The sequence below is a fragment of the Stenella coeruleoalba genome (assembly GCF_951394435.1).
Source record: "Stenella coeruleoalba genome assembly, chromosome: 2".
Lineage (NCBI taxonomy): Eukaryota > Metazoa > Chordata > Mammalia > Artiodactyla > Delphinidae > Stenella > Stenella coeruleoalba.
Window position 1 is genome coordinate 114,725,916 of NC_137147.1, and position 20,518 is coordinate 114,746,433.

The window sequence follows — 20,518 nt, forward strand, 5'->3', positions numbered from 1 at the left end:
TGAAGTCTGACTTTTCCTTAACACCTGCCAAAATGCTTTTTAAACCTGTGTGCTGGGGAAATAGAAACTAACAATATTTAAAGAGAAAACTGCAGGTAACAACTATACTAGGATACTATGAGGGAAAGTGATATTTTCGTTTTTCTAAACCTACCACTTGAGACAAGTAATTATAATAAAAAAAATCAGAGAACTTTCTGGAAAACTGTGGAGCATGCTGTGATTAAGCAACTGTCACACTGCAGGTCTTTAATCAAAGAAGGAACGAGAGAGAGAATGGTATCTAATGCTGATTTAAGCCTTTGCAAACACAACTCTACCCTAGTCGGCACCTTTGAAAGGCGGAGGGGTTTAGTTCTTTTTTAGACACACCACAGGAACTGGGAGTTGAAGCTGAATGTCTTGTTACAAAGTCATGGAGTACATTAACAGCTGTGCAGGAGTCTGATCCTTACATCCGAAAATGCCTGCTTCAAGTCAGATTAAGAATTTGTCTCAAACATCCTTAACTGTCTCCCTGTTGTTTGCAAAGAGGAAAGCTTAGAAAAAAGAAAATCAGTGTGACAGGATGGTTTAAAGAGGGTCACCCCACTCCCTCTGTGAATGCGGACATTATGCATATTAGTGTTTAAATACTCTGCAGCAAGTAAACTTACTTAGCAGGAAACAGTACTACCTCTTAAAGATACTAAAAGACAAAAGCAGAAACTGCCAGTCTTCCTGTTATACTTCCTGTTTAGGTTCTCCCTCTTTCAAAAAAAGATTCAAATATTTACCTAATAACTCATGCCAGTTAATGAGAATTCTTAAAAGGACATATAAAGGATGAGTACTCAATTTCCCCCAAATTTCTCATATACTGGCTACAGGTATGAGAATATATGTATAATATATATAGTGTATACTATGTTATACATAGTATATTATATATACTATAGAGTGCTTATACTAATTAACATAAAAACCAGTGCTAACATTTATAGTAGCATCTTCAATTTTTTAAGCATTATGGAGAACTAACATTATTCAACAGTTAAGGAAAAGAGTAGAGCTAGCATCATCACACCAAGGAATTATTCACTTATTTTTGTGTTATCCTTTAGAGAATAAAATACTTCTGAATGGTAAAGCTCTCCTGTGGGTACAATGGCAAATAAAGAGAAGGTATTTAATTTTAACATAACATATATTACTTCACCATTTCCCCTATTTCTTACTATCTTTGGTACATTGACAAAAGCTGAGCTGTCCTATGGGGGGATAAAACAACCTTATTTAAAGTGAGCTAGTAACAATGATCAAAGGTGACTCTTAAGCTTCTTAATATATTTGGCTACTGGGGCACCTAAACCCCTGATAATGTGAGAAGAATTGCAATCCAGGGTTACAGATTTGTAACTTTTTGTGAATTTCCATCACTAGAGATAGCACAAGCCCCCAGAGATCAAACCTTGAAGCCAAGAGCCTGAAAGAGGAAGCAGCCTCATTGCAAAAGAGTGCTGTCACTTTGACAAAGGAGAAGATGGGAGGTGACAGGTCAACTGATGCCATCTTGCCACTGACGACAGGCTGCACTTGTACACAAATTGCCTTCTTTTCTCCTGCCCCTTCTCTTCATCCCCCTACTAGCAAACTCCAGTCCTTTGAGGTTATGAAAAAAGTTAAAGGAAAAAGATACTGTGCAGTAACAGTTCACTCTTGTTGAAGAGTGAACATGAAATGAAGAGTTCTACTTGCTAGAAGTCAGATCACAAGATATGATCTAGTCTGTTACCTGAAGCATACTTCTCCGCGCTTCAGTCTGTAAAATAAGGAGGCTGGTGTGAGACTTTTTTAAAGGTCAGGTCCCAGTTTCTAAATTCAGTCTTACATCATTTCATTCTTGTCTGTTTGTATTACCTCGTCAATGCGATCAGTGGTGTATTCACTGCTCTGCCCTTAAGTCAGTGGTACTAGGGGGTGGATGGAAAGGGGGATCTCCACTTTATACTGGTCTTCCAATTAAAAAGTTTGTTTGAAGAAAAGAGTCCACATTTTAAAAACAAGATAAAAACCAACAGAAACATCTGAAATCATCCAAACAGATCATAAAAATTTTCAAGGTAAAGACTATGTGGCTTTGGTTCTTCTGGGTGCTTGTTAGTACCTAGCAGAATGCTGATTACAGAAGCCACTCAATAATATTTGGCCAAATTATACTGAACTTTCAAGGAGATTTTCTTTTGTTGATGCCAACCAGTGTCCAAGCGAGCAGTGATAAGTAAGATAGATATGGTTCTATTTTAAGCCTTGCTGCCATATGTAGGATAATGATAAGCATTCTGCCCTCTTTAACCTTAATTTTTTTGAATTATAAAACAAGGCTGGGTTTCCCTGGTGGCGCAGTGATTGAGAGTCCGCCTGCCGATGCAGGGGACGCAGGTTCGTGCCCCAGTCCGGGAAGATCCCCCATGCCGCGGAGCGGCTGGGCCCATGAGCCATGGCCGCTGAGCCTGCACGTCCGGAGCCTGTGCTCCGCAGTGGGAGAGGCCACAACAGTGAGAGGCCCGCGTACCACAAAAAAAAAAAAAAAAAAAAAAACCCAAAAAAAAACAAGGCTAAGCATAAAGTTAACGCTTAAATATGTGACTATTCTAGAAACGATTTGCAAGACTCTTTTTTCCCCTAGAAAATTATGAATTTATTATTCCAAAATTAAGTATCATTTCTACATTTTACACTATTTATTTGTAAAATAATAGTTCACGATTTGCTAGACTCTTTGCATCTTTTCCAGTTTGCCCATTTTCTGTCCATTCTTCATTTGGGCAGGAGAAATGAAGAGAAAACACAATTCTGGTGGCAGGTTTTGTGGAAAAATTTATCTGAGTGATGACCAAATCTAGTATCTGCTAAAAGAAAGAGATCTTATTTACAAAACTCAGTAAAGTACATTGGCTCTATTTCTACCAGCCCACTTACCTAAGAAGCTTGTCTGCGTTTGTGCTGGCGGCGGGGGTGTGGGTGGCGTGGTGCGTGCACTTTTACAACGATACCCTTGGCGTCCAGTGCTTGTTTATTCCCATACTTCTAAGTACGTACGTACCTGTGTATATGTGTCTAACACACACACACATATATAGTGATTCCTGTGCAAGAATTCCGTAACTGATTTCCCTTTTTTTTTTTTCTTCTTACTTTGCTGGAGTTTGGGTGGGTGAATAGAGTGTAGGGGAGTGCGAGGCAGAAAGTTTTTCCCCACTAATTTGAAATGGAATCTTTTGGTTTAGCACCAGGAATTGGTATAAGAAAGTTAATGCCTTTTATTACCCCTTTCTTTCTAAAAATACATGAAAAAAATATTAGAAGAATAGTTATCTCTACGTGGAATTATTACAGGTAATTTTTATTTCCTTATTTTTCCCAGATAAGGTACCTTACTCCTAGAAAAGGGAGATAATATCTACCATACACGGTTGCAGAAAGGATTAAATGAGATTCTATATGGAAAGTTCTTAGCCTATAGTAAAAACTCAATTGGTGGTATCACCTCTTGTTATTTTCCTTGCTGTTAGTCTTCTTCAAATATTAGGCTATTTGAGCCAGCATCTCTGAACTTATTTCCACCTGTCCCCATCATTTAATTAGTTTCCTGGTGTGTGCAGGTTGTGCCTGGAGCCTACTGAGGGCCTGCTGAGGTGGCCACACAGAAGCGCCCACGAGAGTACTTACCCTGCTCTTCTTACTGCTGGACATTTTATTCTTGATGTAGCTGAACGTACGACTGACTTTTGTTCCACTCTTCCCTTCAAAGTCTTTCTTGGAGGGGCTTTGTGGCAGGAAATTAAAGTTCTCTTCTGTTATACTAAAGGGAAAAAATAAGAGTTTTTAAAAAGATTACAGAAGTTGAGTTTTAAAAATTACAACGCTCTACATATAATTCTTTGTAACCATCGTCATGTATTAATTTTAGCTACAAGTCACAGCCAACTTATATACTCACATGAAAATGGGAAAAGGAATAAGAGGTGGACAGAGGCTGCTGAATGGTTTTATATAATAATATCTATCTGAGAACAGAGCACGCCAGAATGCCCATGTTCTAATGTCAAAGCTTGGCTAAGTTTTCTTATATCACTTATTAGTGTTTTACTAATGGGCTTTTGTGATCTGATGATAGAGTCTAAAGATCAATTATTCATTAATTATTTTATCTGAAATTTTAAAATCTAAGCACCCATTTATAAACTTCTTTGCATTAAATACGTGTTTGAAAAGAAACCCATATATGTGATGCAAACCAAGGAATTTTTATGACTGAATGGATATCCAAGTTCCCTAACAGCAGAGATCACACCTCTTTTTCAGTCCTCTGGCACACTGGACAATCAATATATGAATTCAGCTATGCACAATTTTAGGCAGGCAAAACGGTAGGCAAAACTGACACCTAGTGTAGAAAGATCCATTCTAGGAGTTTCACAGAGATCCAGATGCACTGACCTACTTGTTTAGGACACCTGTATTCTAAGTTCATCCATGATGGGCATGTCTGGACCCTAGGAAATTCACAAAGGTTGATTTCCTCAAAGAATGTTGGGCCCTTGTACACATAATAATTTGTATACATATACAATTATGTACAGTTGTATACATAATCTATTATATAGAAATATTCAAACTACTTTTCCTAGGTGTTCTCGAACAGTTATATTAGAAGTTTTCCATAGAAAGTAGTGTTTGCCTCAAGGGCCTCTGTGAGAGGGCAGACAGGCAGAACCACAAGGGTCCTAGTCCGTAGCTAAAGTCTATTTATATATAAAATATTGTTTACAATATAAAGCAGTCTGTTACTAAGATAAAGGGGAAATGGTGTGAAAATCACCACTCTAGAAAGAACGAAGAATAGGTAAACTATGACAGAAGTGCAAAGAAGAGCACTCATATTGAGAGAGTTCTGGATCACTGAGTCACAGCTGACGCCTTTGTGAAAAGGAAGGCGACTTAAAAAACACTGTGGGGTAACAGTCAGAACCCCATTTATGCTTAAATTAGAATATTTAATCTCAAAAGCTTGAAAAGAGGAATACAAAAATAAACAATGAGTCAAAATAGCAATCTTTTGCCTGCGGTCAAGTAAAGAACCAATTCACTTATTTGGACAGAGGTGTGTACCATATCAATGTATACAAAAGAAAATAGCTTTAAAGCTTAAAATGGCTAAGAAGGCAGCAATACTGCATTAACACAAACACACACACACAAATTATGAAACAAAATGTTCTTAAGACTTAGGAATTATAAATTCCCATAAGCAAAGAGTACAAAGTTCATAAAGGTAAATATAAGTGTATCCTTATGTGAATAAATGCAAACAATAATCTTTATTATTCAGATGGTGTAAAGAATAAAGGTGGAAAACTATTCAAGACATTAATTAAAAAGGATATAGCTTTCATTAAAAAAACATTTCTGACCATTATTCCAAATTTATCAGTCAAGGAAGTAAGATTCCAATGAGCTCAATTGACTTAGTTTGCCTAAATGCCGTAAGACATTTCGGATTTCCTTTATTTCATCTTGGGAAAAGGAGTAACAAAATAAATATATAGTACCTCTCAGTCAGATTAGCATTGGTGCTGTGGAAGGGCCGTGAATCTAGAAAACAAGAACGGTAGAATAAAAGTTAGAACAAAAGGATTTTACCTGGATAACAGATAAAATGTTTAACGTTTTTACGACTGACACAGATAAAGCAAAAATAGCCTTTGAAAGCCAGTGTGGGATGCCTTCTCCTCATGAGGGTTTGGAAGAGGGAAAATTAAAAATGAAACCCTCAAATCAGAACTGGAAAATTGGCAGCAGTGGGGAGTGAATTTCCCATGTGGAAAAAAATTTTAATCCAGGATTCAAGTAACCAAACAAACCCCAAATCAACTTAAAAAAAAAAAAAAAAAAGCTCAAATGCACGTTTAATTCCTGTTCTCATGAAGGTACAGAGTCCATAGGCCATCTTTCTGAGATGATGTCAGGGGAGAAATATACAAAAGGAAATTAAATGTCATCCTGTATGCTGTTAATTTTGCTGTCATGTATTTCTATGCTAAAAATCTAGCTAATATAGGTCTGATATTTTCTTAAGCATTCCTAGAAATGGATTAGTGAACAGGAAAGAGCATCAGAGCTAGCCTATAAGGTCTAGGCCCTGCCACTAATTTGGGGTGAGATCTCTGGATTTCATTTCTTCATCTATGAAATAAAGAAGATAAAACAGATGCTAAGGTTCTTTCCAGGTTGATACTGATCAAATGAGTAGGCCAGATACATTTTTCCTCCTTCCACAACTATCAGACCGTAAACTAAAATGGGTCATTAAATCTAAGGCTAAGTCAGATAGGATAATAAGTAGAACAAATACAGAAGGAACAATACCATTATTTTACCTACGACATGTTAATCAAGGTTGAGCTACTTTAGGACTTAGATGAGAGAAAGGCCGCAATCACACAATGATTAATGGTTTCCAAGGTTTTAGGAGATCAGGTATAGAAACACTTTCGGTGTATGATTCCAGGTAGACAAAGGTTGCTCTGTATAACTACTGTTATAATGTGGACAAAGCACACCCTTTCTCCTTGAGGTTACTGTGAGTAAAACTTTAATTTGATAGAGATTTGAAAATGTTCCACTACCAGATTACCAGCATTTGGAACTCTTAAAAACTCCAAATTGTTCCAGATTCTGAATAGAAATGCAAAGTTGAAGTTATTACTAACATACAGCCAACAGGTGGCAATAATGCATGAGAAACTTAAAAATGAATTCTAAGTCTTCAAAAGATTGCCTTCTATAGTTTTTCCTTTTACGTATTTGGGGTTCTTCTTCTATTTCAGTTATAATGCATGGTAACAGTAGCCAGAAGAAAGAGAAAGATGAAGAGTAAGATCCGGGATCTATCTTCCAGCCCTGCATGATCTAGGTGTGAAACCATCAGCATTTTAACATCAGAATGCCTTAATTTACTTAAACAAAAATCAAGAGTATGGTTTAGATTTAAAAATTTTTCCACTCAAGGAGCCCTGAATGATATAAACAGCATTAAATTCTCTCAGGCTGCCAGGATTCTGTTGTACACTTTATCAATTACCTAGTAAGTTACCACCCTAGTGATATGAACAAAGTAAAAATAAAACCCATAAAGAAAAACACCAACCAGCAGAGAGCATGGCCAAGAATAAGCTCCCAGAAGGTCTCTGTCAAATAAACTAAAAACAAATACGTGATTTGAATACTGGGAGAATCTATGACTCCTATAAGGATTTCCAACTTTTTGGCTGCTGAAAGGTATTTTAATTCATTTACTATGACCTCTGAGATATGGTTCTGAAAACAGTGATTAATCCACCAATGTTTCTAAAATCAATGCCCCTGAAATTCCTAAAGTGTCATCAACTTTTCAGGGCATCTAAGAATATGATATAACCAATGTTACTTCCATGATATGATTGTAGAAATCTGTCACTGAAGTTAGCCTATGAAGTACTGTTGCACGTAAACAGCATATTTCAGCTAGACCTTTTTTTTAGAAGGCATGAAATAACCTGCAGACCTAATATAACAACATTCCAGGACTGGAACTACTGGATGGACACAGTCAATATTTTTTAAAGTATGTTCCTTGGAACACTCGTCTCATGAGATGTTACACATCATCATGAACATACTGTAGTTACCTAGGTTAGTAAGTCTGGGAAACACCGCATACTGAATGCTGCCTTGGAAATTCACAATATACACATTAGCCTTTGAAACCTGCTTAGAACAGTTTCCTAAATTTATATGGCCAAGAACCAGCCCTTTCTTTTTCTTCCTTTTCCCCCTTCCCCATAATTCTCACTGTATTTTTGAGTTTAAGGAACACATTCTGAGGAATGCTGGATATTTGATTCAAAGGTTTCTTCAAGCTTCTATACTTTTATGATTACATCAGGTTGGACTAACTGAGCAACCAGTGCTGATTTACTGAATAACCAGTCATAATTTTACTAGTGGTAGAAGAAATACTACTGGGACCTTAGTTTTTTTTTTTTGCCGTGCTGACCTATTTCCCAGCATATTACAAATACTTTGAGATGAAACAGCTTTGAGAATTTCTGAACACTCAAAGTTGCAGACGGATTTTCACAACTTCCCTCCTATGACAACTGGTATAGACTGAATATCTTGTGTGCCTAAACCAAATGCCTTTTAATTGTGAGAAAATATTGAACATATAAGACCTTCATTTGTGCATAAGTCACTTTCCTTTAAGAACAATGCAAAATTGTCACCCTGAGCTTGATATTGCTTAAATATTAATATTTAAATATTGCTAAAACTTAGGATCAGCAAGTGGTAGGGAATTAGGATGCTTAATCATATGGATATTGTAATTGCCTGAGACTCATATGAGTTATATGAAATGAAAATAATTTATTATTTAACTTTATATTAGAAGTAGTTTTTCCATTAAAAATAGCAATCCTGGAATCATCTAGAAATCCTGCACAATTGAGAACAGTGATTTTCATGGGGGTGGGGGGACTCATTTCCTCTCCAAACTTACTAAAACTGATACCTTATAAAGTTTTTAAACTAGGTTATTATCAAGTAACAATATAATAATCTGAAACCTACAGTGTAGTAAGAGGATTGAAAAATAAAAGTTCAAAAGGAGAAAAGGTAGGGAAACAAATATCTAACTTCCACCCAATAATCCATGTGGTTTAATCTCAAAGAAAAGGTATTCTTAAATAAATGGTCTGGGGGAGTTCCCTGGTGGCCCAGTGGTTAGGATTCCAGGCTTTCACTGCCATGGCCGGGTTAAATCCCTGGTTGGGGAACTGAGATCCCACAAGCTGTGCAGCATGGCCAAGAAAACTCCAAAAACAAACAAAAAACTGACAAAGATTAAAAAAAAAAAAAAAAAGAAAAAGAAATGGTCTGAAAGGTGAGAAGAAAAAAGTTTAACATTAGTTTTTAAGTATCACAAGTGGACATCTAGGTATCTGTCCCATGAGACAAAAAAAGCAAAATAATGAAAATGAAATTTACATGATCAAATGGAAAGTTTTGTGAAATTACTACTCAGCATTACAAAAGGTACAAGGTAGGATGGGAAGCCCTTATGCCTTTGAAGGTATCTCTGTTCTGAGAGGGTGTCTCAGGACCTGGAATCAGGTCACTAGATCTGTCAGCACTGGTAGTGTAGAGACGACAAAAACTTTGTTGTTTTATCCAAATTAATTTTCAAAGCAAAGCATGAAGACGAATGACTTAGAAATGATGACATGCAAGGGGAGAAAAGTCCCCAAATTTCTTAGTACCAAGCCTACAGCATTTTCAGCACTGGTCAGACACTGGAGAACAGCCATTGGACCCCAAAGTTGCTTACTTACTATGCAACTCTTCCTCCTCACAACTGGAATAAGAAGAGCCAAGAGAAAAGAGAGTTTTAGACTTAAGGAGGAGCGGAGAGATGCTGACGGAGAAGGAGATCCGCCTTGTTGGCTGCATCTGCTGCTGGGCTGAGGAGTGGGTGGACAGAAGATGTTAGAGCACGCAGATCATACCAGAACAGAGTGAAAGGCACCTCAGACCCACAGTGCCGAGAATAATGTCACTGGCCTGGATGATTCCAGGAGAGGCGTCTAGGTGGACAACGTAATGTACTCACATTTTCATCTTTATTTCTGAATATGGCAGAATTCTAAAGCAGCTTAAGAAAACTCTTCCAACAAATACGTACTTGTTAGATTATGAAAACATGAAGTATATTACTTTTCACAGTCATCATTTACAGCTGGAGTTTTTTTTCCTTCAAAGTAAGGAAACGCCTGGAGTGTCCCTCAGGATCCCGTACTTGGCTCTCTTCCCCCTCACCCCAAACCCCCTCATTCACTGTCTCCCCTTCGAGTACAATCTGCATGTGATATAGTGGTGACTCCACAACTTTCTATTTTCAAGCCAGGTCTCTCCTTTGAATTCAAGCCTCATTCATCTCACTGCCCACCTGTGGGTGGATATCCCACAGCAGCTCAAACTGAACAAGTGCATATATCAACTTACCCCCTTCCTCCTGACCTGTTCCTCCTCCTTTATTCCTTCCTTTGGTGAGTGGTACCTAACATCTAACTAATTATCCAGAACACAAACCTGGGTACCATCCTTGAATCCTCTTATCACATCACTCAGTCCTTCTGATTTTGCCTTCTAGAATTCTCTGAACATCAACTTTTCCCCTACTGCCAGTGCTCTACGGCCTGGTTCAGGCCACCAACTACTCTCACCAGAATCTTGCAATAGCCTTCTACTGATCTACCAGCCTCTCCTCCCCGACACTTTCTTCAGTGTGGTCTCTCTGAAGTGTTTGAATCAATTAATTAATCAATTTAATCAACTTAAATCGCTCCATTGCCCTCAGACAAGAAGCCCAAATTCCTCAGTCTAGCTTTCCACATACTAGTTCACCCAGCGAATTCCTAGACTCCTCTTGGTCTCGACTCTGGTATCACTTCTCCCCAGTAAGCCTTCTCTGGTGTCTCAAGTCGGAGGCTCCTAAACACCCAACGTTTCTTTCAGTTGCTGCATTTATCATCTTCTGTTACACTCAACTGTTCTCATGTCCATCAGCTTAAGTGTGGTGAGAAAAGGAACCGTGTCTGGAAGTTCATCCCTCTCCTTCCACTGTCCAGCCTGGTGCCTAGCAAAGAGTAGGTACTCAAATATTTATTGAATAAATAAACAAATTAATAAATGAATTTCCTTTTGTCAGGCTTTCTAGAAGCTCAATAACCTAAATAAAATGAAGGAAAAAGCCCTGTACCTACCCAACACAAAAGCCACTCCACACCCCAGATAAATGCTAAGTGATGACAGACTGCAGGGTGCAGCCACTGCTCGTAACAGAGATCACCTGGCACAAATTCATGTACACTGGCTTTTTAGGCAGCGACGGTCGAGTACAAAAGTAAGATATCATTTTAATGTGTGTTCTAAAGTATTTCCAAATGTAAAGTAAATTTAGGAGATGAAAATGAGCTCTCTTATTACCCCAAATCTAAGAGTATCCCCTTCTTTTGTCACACGATCATGGATCATAAAGAGAAACCTACTTGTATGAATAAGGAGTATCTTCAACATATATGGAAAGAATATGTTCTGTTAACACAGGGATTCAATTTTATAACATACTCAACTTTAATGACTACATATATATTCCAGCCTTGCAATATAATCAAAAAGACCAATATAAAAAGTCTATTTGCCTGACTTAATTTTTGTTCTGACAAATTTGTCAAATGTTATCTTCTCCCAACAGAACTACCCTAAGAAAATAAATGTATTCCAATAAAGACTCATCCCACTGTCCAGTTAGAGAGAGAAACTAAGCACAGAAAGTAAAGATAAAATATCCTCATTAGCATCGATGCCTAACTTTCTATACGCCCACCCTGATCTTTGGTCACATGGATCATTTAGCTTTGAAGATCTGGTGCATTTTATATATGTAAATACCACACTTCAAGTTCTTAAGACCCACTTAGCTTTCGTAGTCTAATGCAAGCTATACAATTACAAGCTAGTGTTGCCATCAAACATGCATAAGGAACTTGGTCAATTCACACACCATGAGTGAAGGTCTGAGAATGATTCCAAGCACAAGTGCCATTTGTGAACACCGTTCTTTGTGATAACAAACCCTGAAAAATGAAGGGCAAAATGAAATCTCATTAAGAAGCCCAGGAGGTTAAACTGTCTAATGGGTATCATTCTCTTTCTAATATTACCACCACTAATATGCTTAGCAGGGATACAACCAAATAGTTTACTGTTTCTAAGCATCTTCTGGGTGCAAGCAGTGAAAAGTTAAAAAAATATAGTCTTGTTAAGGGATTGTCTGTAATAACTGAATTATTCCATATCTGCAAAAATAAAGTTTGTTTTTAAGCTCTACTGAGAAACCATCTGAGTCTCCTGGCAAGCTGTAAGTCTCCACTCAACCCTATGTTGGGAACACATTTCCTGGAGCGGTTCCTCTGAGGGCAGTCCTCCCCGGCATTTTCCCACACGACACACACAGCATCAGTGCTATTCTGATTCCCTAAAAAGATGAGCTGGCAAGATGCCTCTGTCATGTTGCCCCCACCAAGACAGCAAATCGAAGACATGGGCTAGGACAGCTTTCCTGCCCATTACGGTTCCTCAATCAGCTGTCGCCCATCTACTTTCCACCCCAGAGAATGACACAGAAATATTTTAGTTGTCGCCTTTATGTGGTATTGTCCTCTACATCAATGAATTTTTGAAACAGATTCCAGTTTGGGAATAATGCTGAGTTTGTCTGTTTTTCTAATCTGGCCAGTGACCCAATGATGGGATATTCCAGACAACAGCTCGGTGGACACACGTTTTCAGAAATGCTCAAATGGTAACAGCTATGAAAGGCTGTGGGAGAAGCAGCTAATTTCCTTCAAGGTAGAAGCTAGAACACAAGTAATAGCTGGGAAGTAGTGAGATAAGGCTGAGTTTAGGAAGTATTTTGTCCCTAGACAAGCACACTCATAAGACACAGCCACTTAAAGAAAATGAGGGACCACGTTCTAGTTTCTTCACCATTGCTTAGAGTCTGGTCAGAGAAAAACGGACCCTGGCACTGCCTGTACACTGTGAACTCATTCCATAAAGATAACAAATGCTTATCATAAGCCAGGAAACACGCTAATGTGAATTTTAAATAAATTCAACTTAAGCCCTATCATATTATTAGCTCTGTTTAATAGTTCAAGGACCCAAGGTCACAAAGCCACTAAGTGTGCTTACAATAAAGCATTAGTTAAAATATCTTAAGTGTACCACACACTTTAGGCTTTAAAACCACTGGGTAGGTTTTAATTATGATAGTTTCAGCAAGGACGACCATGGCCAAAGATGACTCATGCAGAGTATTTAAGGGATCTGGAATGAAGATTTGTGTCTGCGGCAAGTCGAGAACTACCCAGTTACCCTGAGACTTAAAGGCACAGCATGTAAGATACAAGTTTTAGCCTTCTGTTTAACAGCCAGAATTTTTACATCTGCAAAAAATTTATGTTTCTAGAGCAGAATAAAAAAATACAGTTGGGAAAATTAATTGTATATGGGGAGGACTAAGGAGAAATACTGTCATTAGAGTTGATGAGCCCTCCAATTATAGTATATGCTAACTTAGGGAAGTAAGTGGGGCTGGCTAATCATTCCAATCTGCATGAAATGTACATGACAAATCAGAATGAGGGTACTCTACTTTGATGAAAGGGTTGGACTCTTGCTCCAAGCTCTACTCGTGACAGCAGTCAGCTACTGATCTCAGTACCCCTCAGTGAGCTGAGCCACAAGTCCCCAGCAACGAGATGTGCCAGAGTTCCTGGCGCTAGAGGACAGTGTTTCCTGGGGGTGACCCGCATCATTTAGAGTGCTGGTTAGCAACTGAAAGCACAGTCAAAAACCATCTTGTTTTTTGGAGGAAAAATAATGAAGTGTTTCATGTATGAGGCAAGAGAGTGTGTCACAGAACAATGGAAAAAGCTCTCTCTCCGGGCCACATTCTGTTGGTACTGGGCAGCTGTTGCTGCAGGAGCAGGCCCTTCACCAGGCCACGGGAGGAGGGGGTGCAGAGCTGGAACGCCTCACGGACTGTCTTTGGTTATCAAGTTCTAGTTTTCTGGGTTCAAAGCCACTATAAACTATCTTGTTATAATAATTTTCGTTCTATACCAGCAAAACCACTAACCCAAAGCCAAATCAAAACCAAACCAAACCAAACCAAACCAAGATCCAAACAAAAACAGGAACTGCTATTTCAGTCAAGTTCTGTGAGGTTGTACTTGTTATCTTGGGGAATAAGTCATTATTAGGCACCTTTAGTCCAACAGGCCAGACTGGTATTTGAAGTACTAATCATATGAAAATGAGGACGAAGTTAACAGAATTATCCATTATGCCTTAACTCCACCATGGAAATTAAGAAAATGAGGCCTCTAGTAAGTCAAAAATGGAGACAGAACATCCCATTAATGCAGGGCAGCTACTCCTGTCCTCAACTCTTTTAAGATGAGTTATATATCAGGGGACGCTGAAGAAACACCAGAAATACCAGGAGGGGTTATACCCTTTGCTTCAGCCTCCTGAATACATGATCTTTCAGCAAAGAATGTAATGTACCATACTCTCTTTGATGAGAATTTAAATCTTTATATCAAGATCCCACACTGCAACTACTCATGAAAAAGAAATCTATTTTTAAAATAAAACAAAAAAAGTGGGGTTTCCCAAAGAAACCTTTCTGTGGCAAACATCTGGATCCAATTCAAATATGTTTTCGAGCATCTTTAATTTGCAAACGCTCTGTGCCTGTGGATGCCCGACGTCTCTACTAACTTTCATAGTCATGGATCCTGAATCTGCATACAGCTCCAGTAATCATTTTTGGCTGTAATCCTTTTGGCATTTACTTAACTGACTAAAAATGTATCTCAGTCTCTCTCTGTCCTTCAAGAGCTTGACATTTTTAAAGAGCTCAGGAAACTAGTACTGGATAAAATGTGGATAATTGTACTGTGGTAATACAAGAAAATATCTTTGAGACACAAGAGCATTATATGTGTAACTTACTTTCGAATGTTTCAGAAAAATCCTTAAGGACAGAGATAAAGACAGGGAGCAAGATGGATAAAACAAGTGTTAAGATAACATTTGGAGGCTCCAGGTGAAGAATATGTGATTAAGTCTTTGTACTGTTTTTGCAACTATTTTAAAAAATAGTTATTTTTAACTAGAAAATAGTTATAAATAGTTAAAATATTTTTATTTATAAATAAAAAACAGTTATTTTTAACTGGAAATTATCTCAAAATAGAAAGTTTTTAAAAATGTTTGTCAGGTTTAGGCCTAAGAATACAATGAATTTAATGTGTAAAGGAGATTTTTATGTAGTAAAAGGAGGAAGATCCCCAAACTGAACTCTGTGTCACCTTTTTTGTAAATGATGAGCCATTCATTCAGAGGAACAGGCAGGCAAATGCTGTAAGGTAACGGCATAGGGTCTTAAAGTGGGGAAAAAAAAAAAAAAAAAGAGAGAGAGAGAGGAAAAATGTTGAAAATATAATATATTTAATTTAAAAAAGTAGTATACTCACTGTCCAACCCAGGATGGCTGATGGTCATTAATGAGATGGATTTTGTCAATGGGGAAGAAATGGCTGATGTACAGTAATTAAATCCCTGTTGTTTAGATCTGTGACATGTCTGTGAAGGAAAAAAAGTAAACAGGTTCTGAGTACCTGCTCTCATATTTCTAGATAAGCACCGAATTTTACATTCTGACTCAGCCTAGGGAAATAAGGCAGTACACAAGAGGAATAAGAGCACAGGCTTTGTAGTCAGAAGTCTTCCCCGCCACAAAACAGCTGCTCAACTTCAGAGAAGCTACCTAGCTTTTCTGAGCCTTAGTGTTCTTATCGGCAAAATGGGGATAGTTAGAGTATCCATCCTTTACAGTTGTCTCGTAACCCTCATAATACCTAATGATGTTTCAAACTTCGTAAGTGCATAATAAAACATCTACTGAATGCATAATCAGATAAAAATAATTTCACTGGAAATACCAAAACTACATATAGTTCTTGCTCTTTGAAAATCTAAATATCACTTACAGATATAGTAGGATACCAGTAATATCATTCTTATTTTAAAGAGTTGGAAACAGAGATACAAGTAGAACGTGTTTTAAGATCACAAGCAAAGTTGCCTGTGCATCTGGACAGAAGCCTAAATCATTTTCACTTCCTATTCTAAGATTACACTGCTTCTACATGAACATGAGGGTGACTGGAATTTGACAACTGAACTCCCTCAGTAAATTCACAGCCACTTCAAGGCCATGTAATCCAACCCACTGCAGAAGTTCCTGCAACAAAACCCATGACAGTCAACTAGTGTTTATTAGTATGCTTCCAGTGATGATGGGATCCCTCTCCTTTTGCTTTGAGAGAGGCCATTCTAATTGGCAACTAACTTTAATTACCATAAATCTCTTCCCTTCATAGGAGGCTGAAATCTGTGCATATCGAAAGGGAAGCAATGAAAATCCGTTACCAGGGTGAACTCAATTGCGCCAAAGACTTCTGATTATTTAGAGTTTGTTCCATGGGTAACCATGGAGTCTGAGGCAAACAGCTGCTATGTTTTGAATACAACTGTGAGGTCTGAAAAATGACATCAGTGAAAGGCAGAGATCTTCAACAGGAAGTTGGCTGCAGGCAACTTGTGCACATCAGTGATACCAGCAGCTCAAATATCCACTCTGAGGTTACACACAAGATGGAAAACTATGGGTGGGCAGAGCCCCTGGGAGACTAAGCACACAAGGTGCTACACTGTCAACAACTTCAGCTAGGCAGACTCAATCAGAAAGGCCATTAGAAAGACATCACTTACTATAAAACAGGGTCACAGCTAAAATTCCTAGGAATGTCAGTTCAGGAAAGGTTATTACATAAACAATATTAAGAAAATTAAAATGTTCTCATTTCCTCATTAAAAGTCATCTACTTCAAAGACATGGAAAAAAACAGTGGGACTAACAGTCTGGAATTCTGAGTTTAATACTGTTCAGCTAATAGCCAGTTACAAGGCTTAGGCAAGTCACTTAAATGGGCTTGAAGTTCTCACACACCAAAGCTTGAGCAGAATAGGAAGGGATATATTGGCCCTAAGTCTATGATTCTGTTCACAAGCACACAATTTTTGGTATTTTATGTGGTCCTAACAAATGACTTCCAAAGGATTCTATACATGTAAAATGCAACTTTTTCACTTGTCAGACTTTCCACTTGTCAGAGATGCTCTCGGTAGTCACCAAATTACAGTTTCCTATTTTTTTCCTCCCTCTTCCTGTTACCATTAGGCTAAATAAATCTAAACCATTTACTTCAATGAATATATTCTCTGTATTCTTGTTATTTTTCTATAAAGTATCAGGCCAAGAAGCCACGGGTGGGGGCCAAAAGGAGGTAAAATTCCTTTAGGCCTTCAATTGCATTTTCCTTAGGCCTAAATTCTCTTAGGCCTTCACATGAGCATAAGCGATACATTCATTTCTAAGGTAATCCTCTAGTGCCAAATTTATATTTGGTCATATCATTGCTATGTAGCAGGATGTAATAAAAAATTAAATTTCTACACAAAACCTTAGTCACTGATTCAAAGAACAGGTTAAGGTTTTTGTTTAATTTGTAATGTTTCCTTACGTTTCTATCTAAAATGCCAGTCACCTATTCAGAGACAGGCGTTTAACTTTTTTGTTTGTTTAATTAGACATGTTTCATTTGAATGTGTATCCCGGAATCCTCTCAGAAGTTAATCCAAAGTCTCCTCGGCCGAAGAGGAGGAAAAAGGACTCAGTGGGGTAGGATGCTAGAAAAGCATACGATTCAAATTCTCAACTCAAAAACTCCCTGACAGTAAGTGATAAAGAGAAGATGAGAACTAAGAAAAAGTCGCTTGGTCTGGTGGAAAAGCAAGCCCAGGACCCTTCAAGACAGGAATTTCAAGAGCGTGATAGTGGTGGACATTAGGTGGGGAGAAAGAGAAGGCAGGGAGTGCAGACGCTGTCTCAAGTAGCTTGGCAGTGACAGGAAGCAGAGAGAATACTTAGTTGTTGCCTAGACAATGCGATGAGACAAAGAATTTTTCTTCCCCAGGAAGGAGAAACTTAGGATATGTTTTTGAGAATTGGGAAATTTAACAATGGTAAGTAATACACTTCAAGACTCATTTTACTACTGGCGTGGTAAAAGAAGTTCTCAGACAAGAAGAAAAACTCAATTTAATATCCTGGATACTCTCCTAATTTCAAAATGTTTGCTTTGATGGAATATTTAAATCTATGCAGATTAATGGCATTCTCTAATTAGTATTAAGTGCTAAAAAACTGCTGTGTGCTACACTGAGAATATTATATAGTGGGTAAGTAATCATAGCTCCTAGCCTTATATTAACATAAATCTTGCCTTCTTTGTTCCTAATATGAGGACATATTAGGGAAATAAAACTAATTTTTTCCAAATTAGCAACATATACCCATTTCAGCCTTACCTGTTGATCAAACATCCTATGTTCTCTCTGGCCTGATTCCAGATCCTCTTCTGAAAGTGACACCAACGAGTCACCCCTTTCCTCACCACTAAAAGGGTGTCTGAGCTCTTTGGTGTTCGAAGAGTTTACTTCCAGAGATGAGGATGACTTGTTTCCAATACCAGCTCCTCCTGTCAAGCCTTCTAGACTGAAACTGAACACAGAACCAAGAGTTAATTCATTCTATTTCTGAGTTTCAGAAAGGAAGGAGGATACAAAATCCCTTTAGCTGTATCTCCCCTGCTCATAACTATTTCTATGTCACCCAGCAAAACCATCTGCAAGGGCATGGCCATGAGCGCCACCTACCATTCTCCACAAATATCCTGGTATGCTGAGAAACACACTGCACTTAAGATTTTTTTTTAAAAAACCTCATTCAACTTACTCAAATGCTGAACCACTTAAGGTCATTTTCTCAGACATTTTTCAATATACCATATGGACAGGCCACATTAGCTTATTGATCTTTTATTCATGTGTGTTTTTTTCCCTTGATCTGATGTGATCAATCTTTGCCAGAATCTGAACTCTGCAAATGCCAAAGAATGAAATGGCACAGAGAAAATATGAGCATAAGTAACTTCCAGAAGGCAAAGAGGGAGACCTAGACTTGCCCTTGCATCCATCAAGTGGACCTTTATAACTTTACATTCAACTATAGTCTAGTTGACCTTTATAACTTCACAGGTATGCATCCACCCCCAGAAATCCCACATTACGTAGGAGCATTAATATCTGTGCACACCTGCCCGGACAACAACTGCTTTGACAGGTTTCCTGAGAATTGTTAGCTGCAGACAGGCACATGTGACATCTTAAAGGGCAAAAGCTGAAAAGCTACTGCATCTAAAAGAGGTTTAATTCCCCCCCCCCCTTAATACTGACAAAGGGGAAAAAAGCAAACTTAAGTTTTGGTATCTAAAATGGGATCCCTGGAATAGACTATGTGGTTTGTGGAATGAAAAGCATTTTTATGTAAGCAGGAGGCTATAGAGAGAGGTTGGCCATCTATCATCCTTGGGGTTGCTAGCCAGAATAATTCACATCCGGTTACAACTGGATCTCAGAATACAGCTGTAGCAGACCATGTCCTCAGTTACAAGCATCTGGAATTGTATTTGAAGGTATACTGAAGCTATTTAGTTATCTCTGCTCAAAGTTAATTGCTACAAAAAATTTATGTATGCCAGTCCAGAAGGGTTTCTATTCGCTCTTTTTCGCCATGAATTACTTATTATGAACTGAAACCGTATGCCTCTATTTTCTTGAGTGAGTAAATTAAACAATGGACTTTGTTTTTCTTATTTCAATATGACAATAGAAATCATGACTAACTACACATAAATGTCTCTGTAAAACTCATTTTCAATAGCAGGGATAAGAAGACAGACTAAGTGAAGAAATTTAGTTTTCTATTATGAATTATTTGTAAAGACTGGGAAAGCCAGATCTATGCTTACCACAAAATTTAAACCTGAAAATGTTTTAGTAATTAAATCTGGCTGCTTAGTTGAGAGAAGAATATCCAATGATGAGGAATCTGTGAGCTTGGAATCTAAACAGATTGGTTGGTGGTCTTTTGTCACTTTGTTATACAGCAACAACTAACACAACATTGCAAAGCAATTGTACTCCAATAAAGATGTTAAAAAAATAAAGAGATTGGTGGATTTGGAAGTGTAAAAAGATGAGTGCATCTTATTAGCTGCCTTATTTCTGTTATTTTTTTCCTCAGGATGTAGGAATTCCTAGGATCTGGGAATTAGGACAGATCAAAACAAACAGAAAAGTGATTTATCATACCACCGAGACAATTCTGTGCAGAAAACACCAAATCTATAGCCACTTGAGCCAAAAAGGATGCATCAGGGTATACCATCTAACTCCTAGGCTGTACCCCTTCAACTGGATCAGTGGTGCCCACAGCAGAGGCAGCAGAACACTGTGCTCACAGCCAAAGCAGGCTGCCATATGCATTCTAGCCACACAGAAGCCAGCTCCAAGCCAAAAGCTCAAGTGCCGTATTTTAGGATTCCCCCTTTGGTGGCTGGACACACAACAATACCATACCTTCTGTAATTAAAGTCAGCACTCAGGGCAGCAGAGTATTGCACACCAGAAGGACACCAGCTCATACTGGGGATGACATCAAAGGAAGAAACAGAAATGGAAGAAGAGGAAACAGGCATGGGATTATCGGGTTTAAAAAGAAAGGGCATGGTTAGAGACAAACGGATTTATCTGATTATCAAAAAATTAGGAATGTAACATTGATTTAGAACTTAGAAAATGGCTGGAACAAAAAACATAGAAACTTAAAATT

The 20,518-nt window shown here is 38.1% G+C and overlaps 1 protein-coding gene across 11 annotated transcripts in view; it reads right to left on the bottom strand.

Annotated features, from left to right (window-relative positions):
- The window catches only part of AKAP13 (A-kinase anchoring protein 13), a 340,842-nt gene that overhangs the window by 51,920 nt on the left and 268,404 nt on the right, over window positions 1-20,518 (bottom strand). For 7 of the 11 annotated variants that reach the window (XM_079914830.1, XM_079914822.1, XM_079914828.1 and 4 more), the window contains exons 13-17: window positions 20,266-20,331; window positions 18,154-18,346; window positions 15,195-15,303; window positions 5,595-5,637; window positions 3,712-3,844 (exon numbers count right to left, since the gene is read on the bottom strand). In XM_079914830.1, the coding sequence (XP_079770956.1) occupies window positions 3,712-3,844; window positions 5,595-5,637; window positions 15,195-15,303; window positions 18,154-18,346; window positions 20,266-20,331 (544 nt within the window). The remainder of the gene's footprint in view (window positions 1-3,711; window positions 3,845-5,594; window positions 5,638-15,194; window positions 15,304-18,153; window positions 18,347-20,265; window positions 20,332-20,518) is intronic. The other 4 variants (XM_079914829.1, XM_079914831.1, XM_079914826.1 and 1 more) reach the window with 1 other exon arrangement.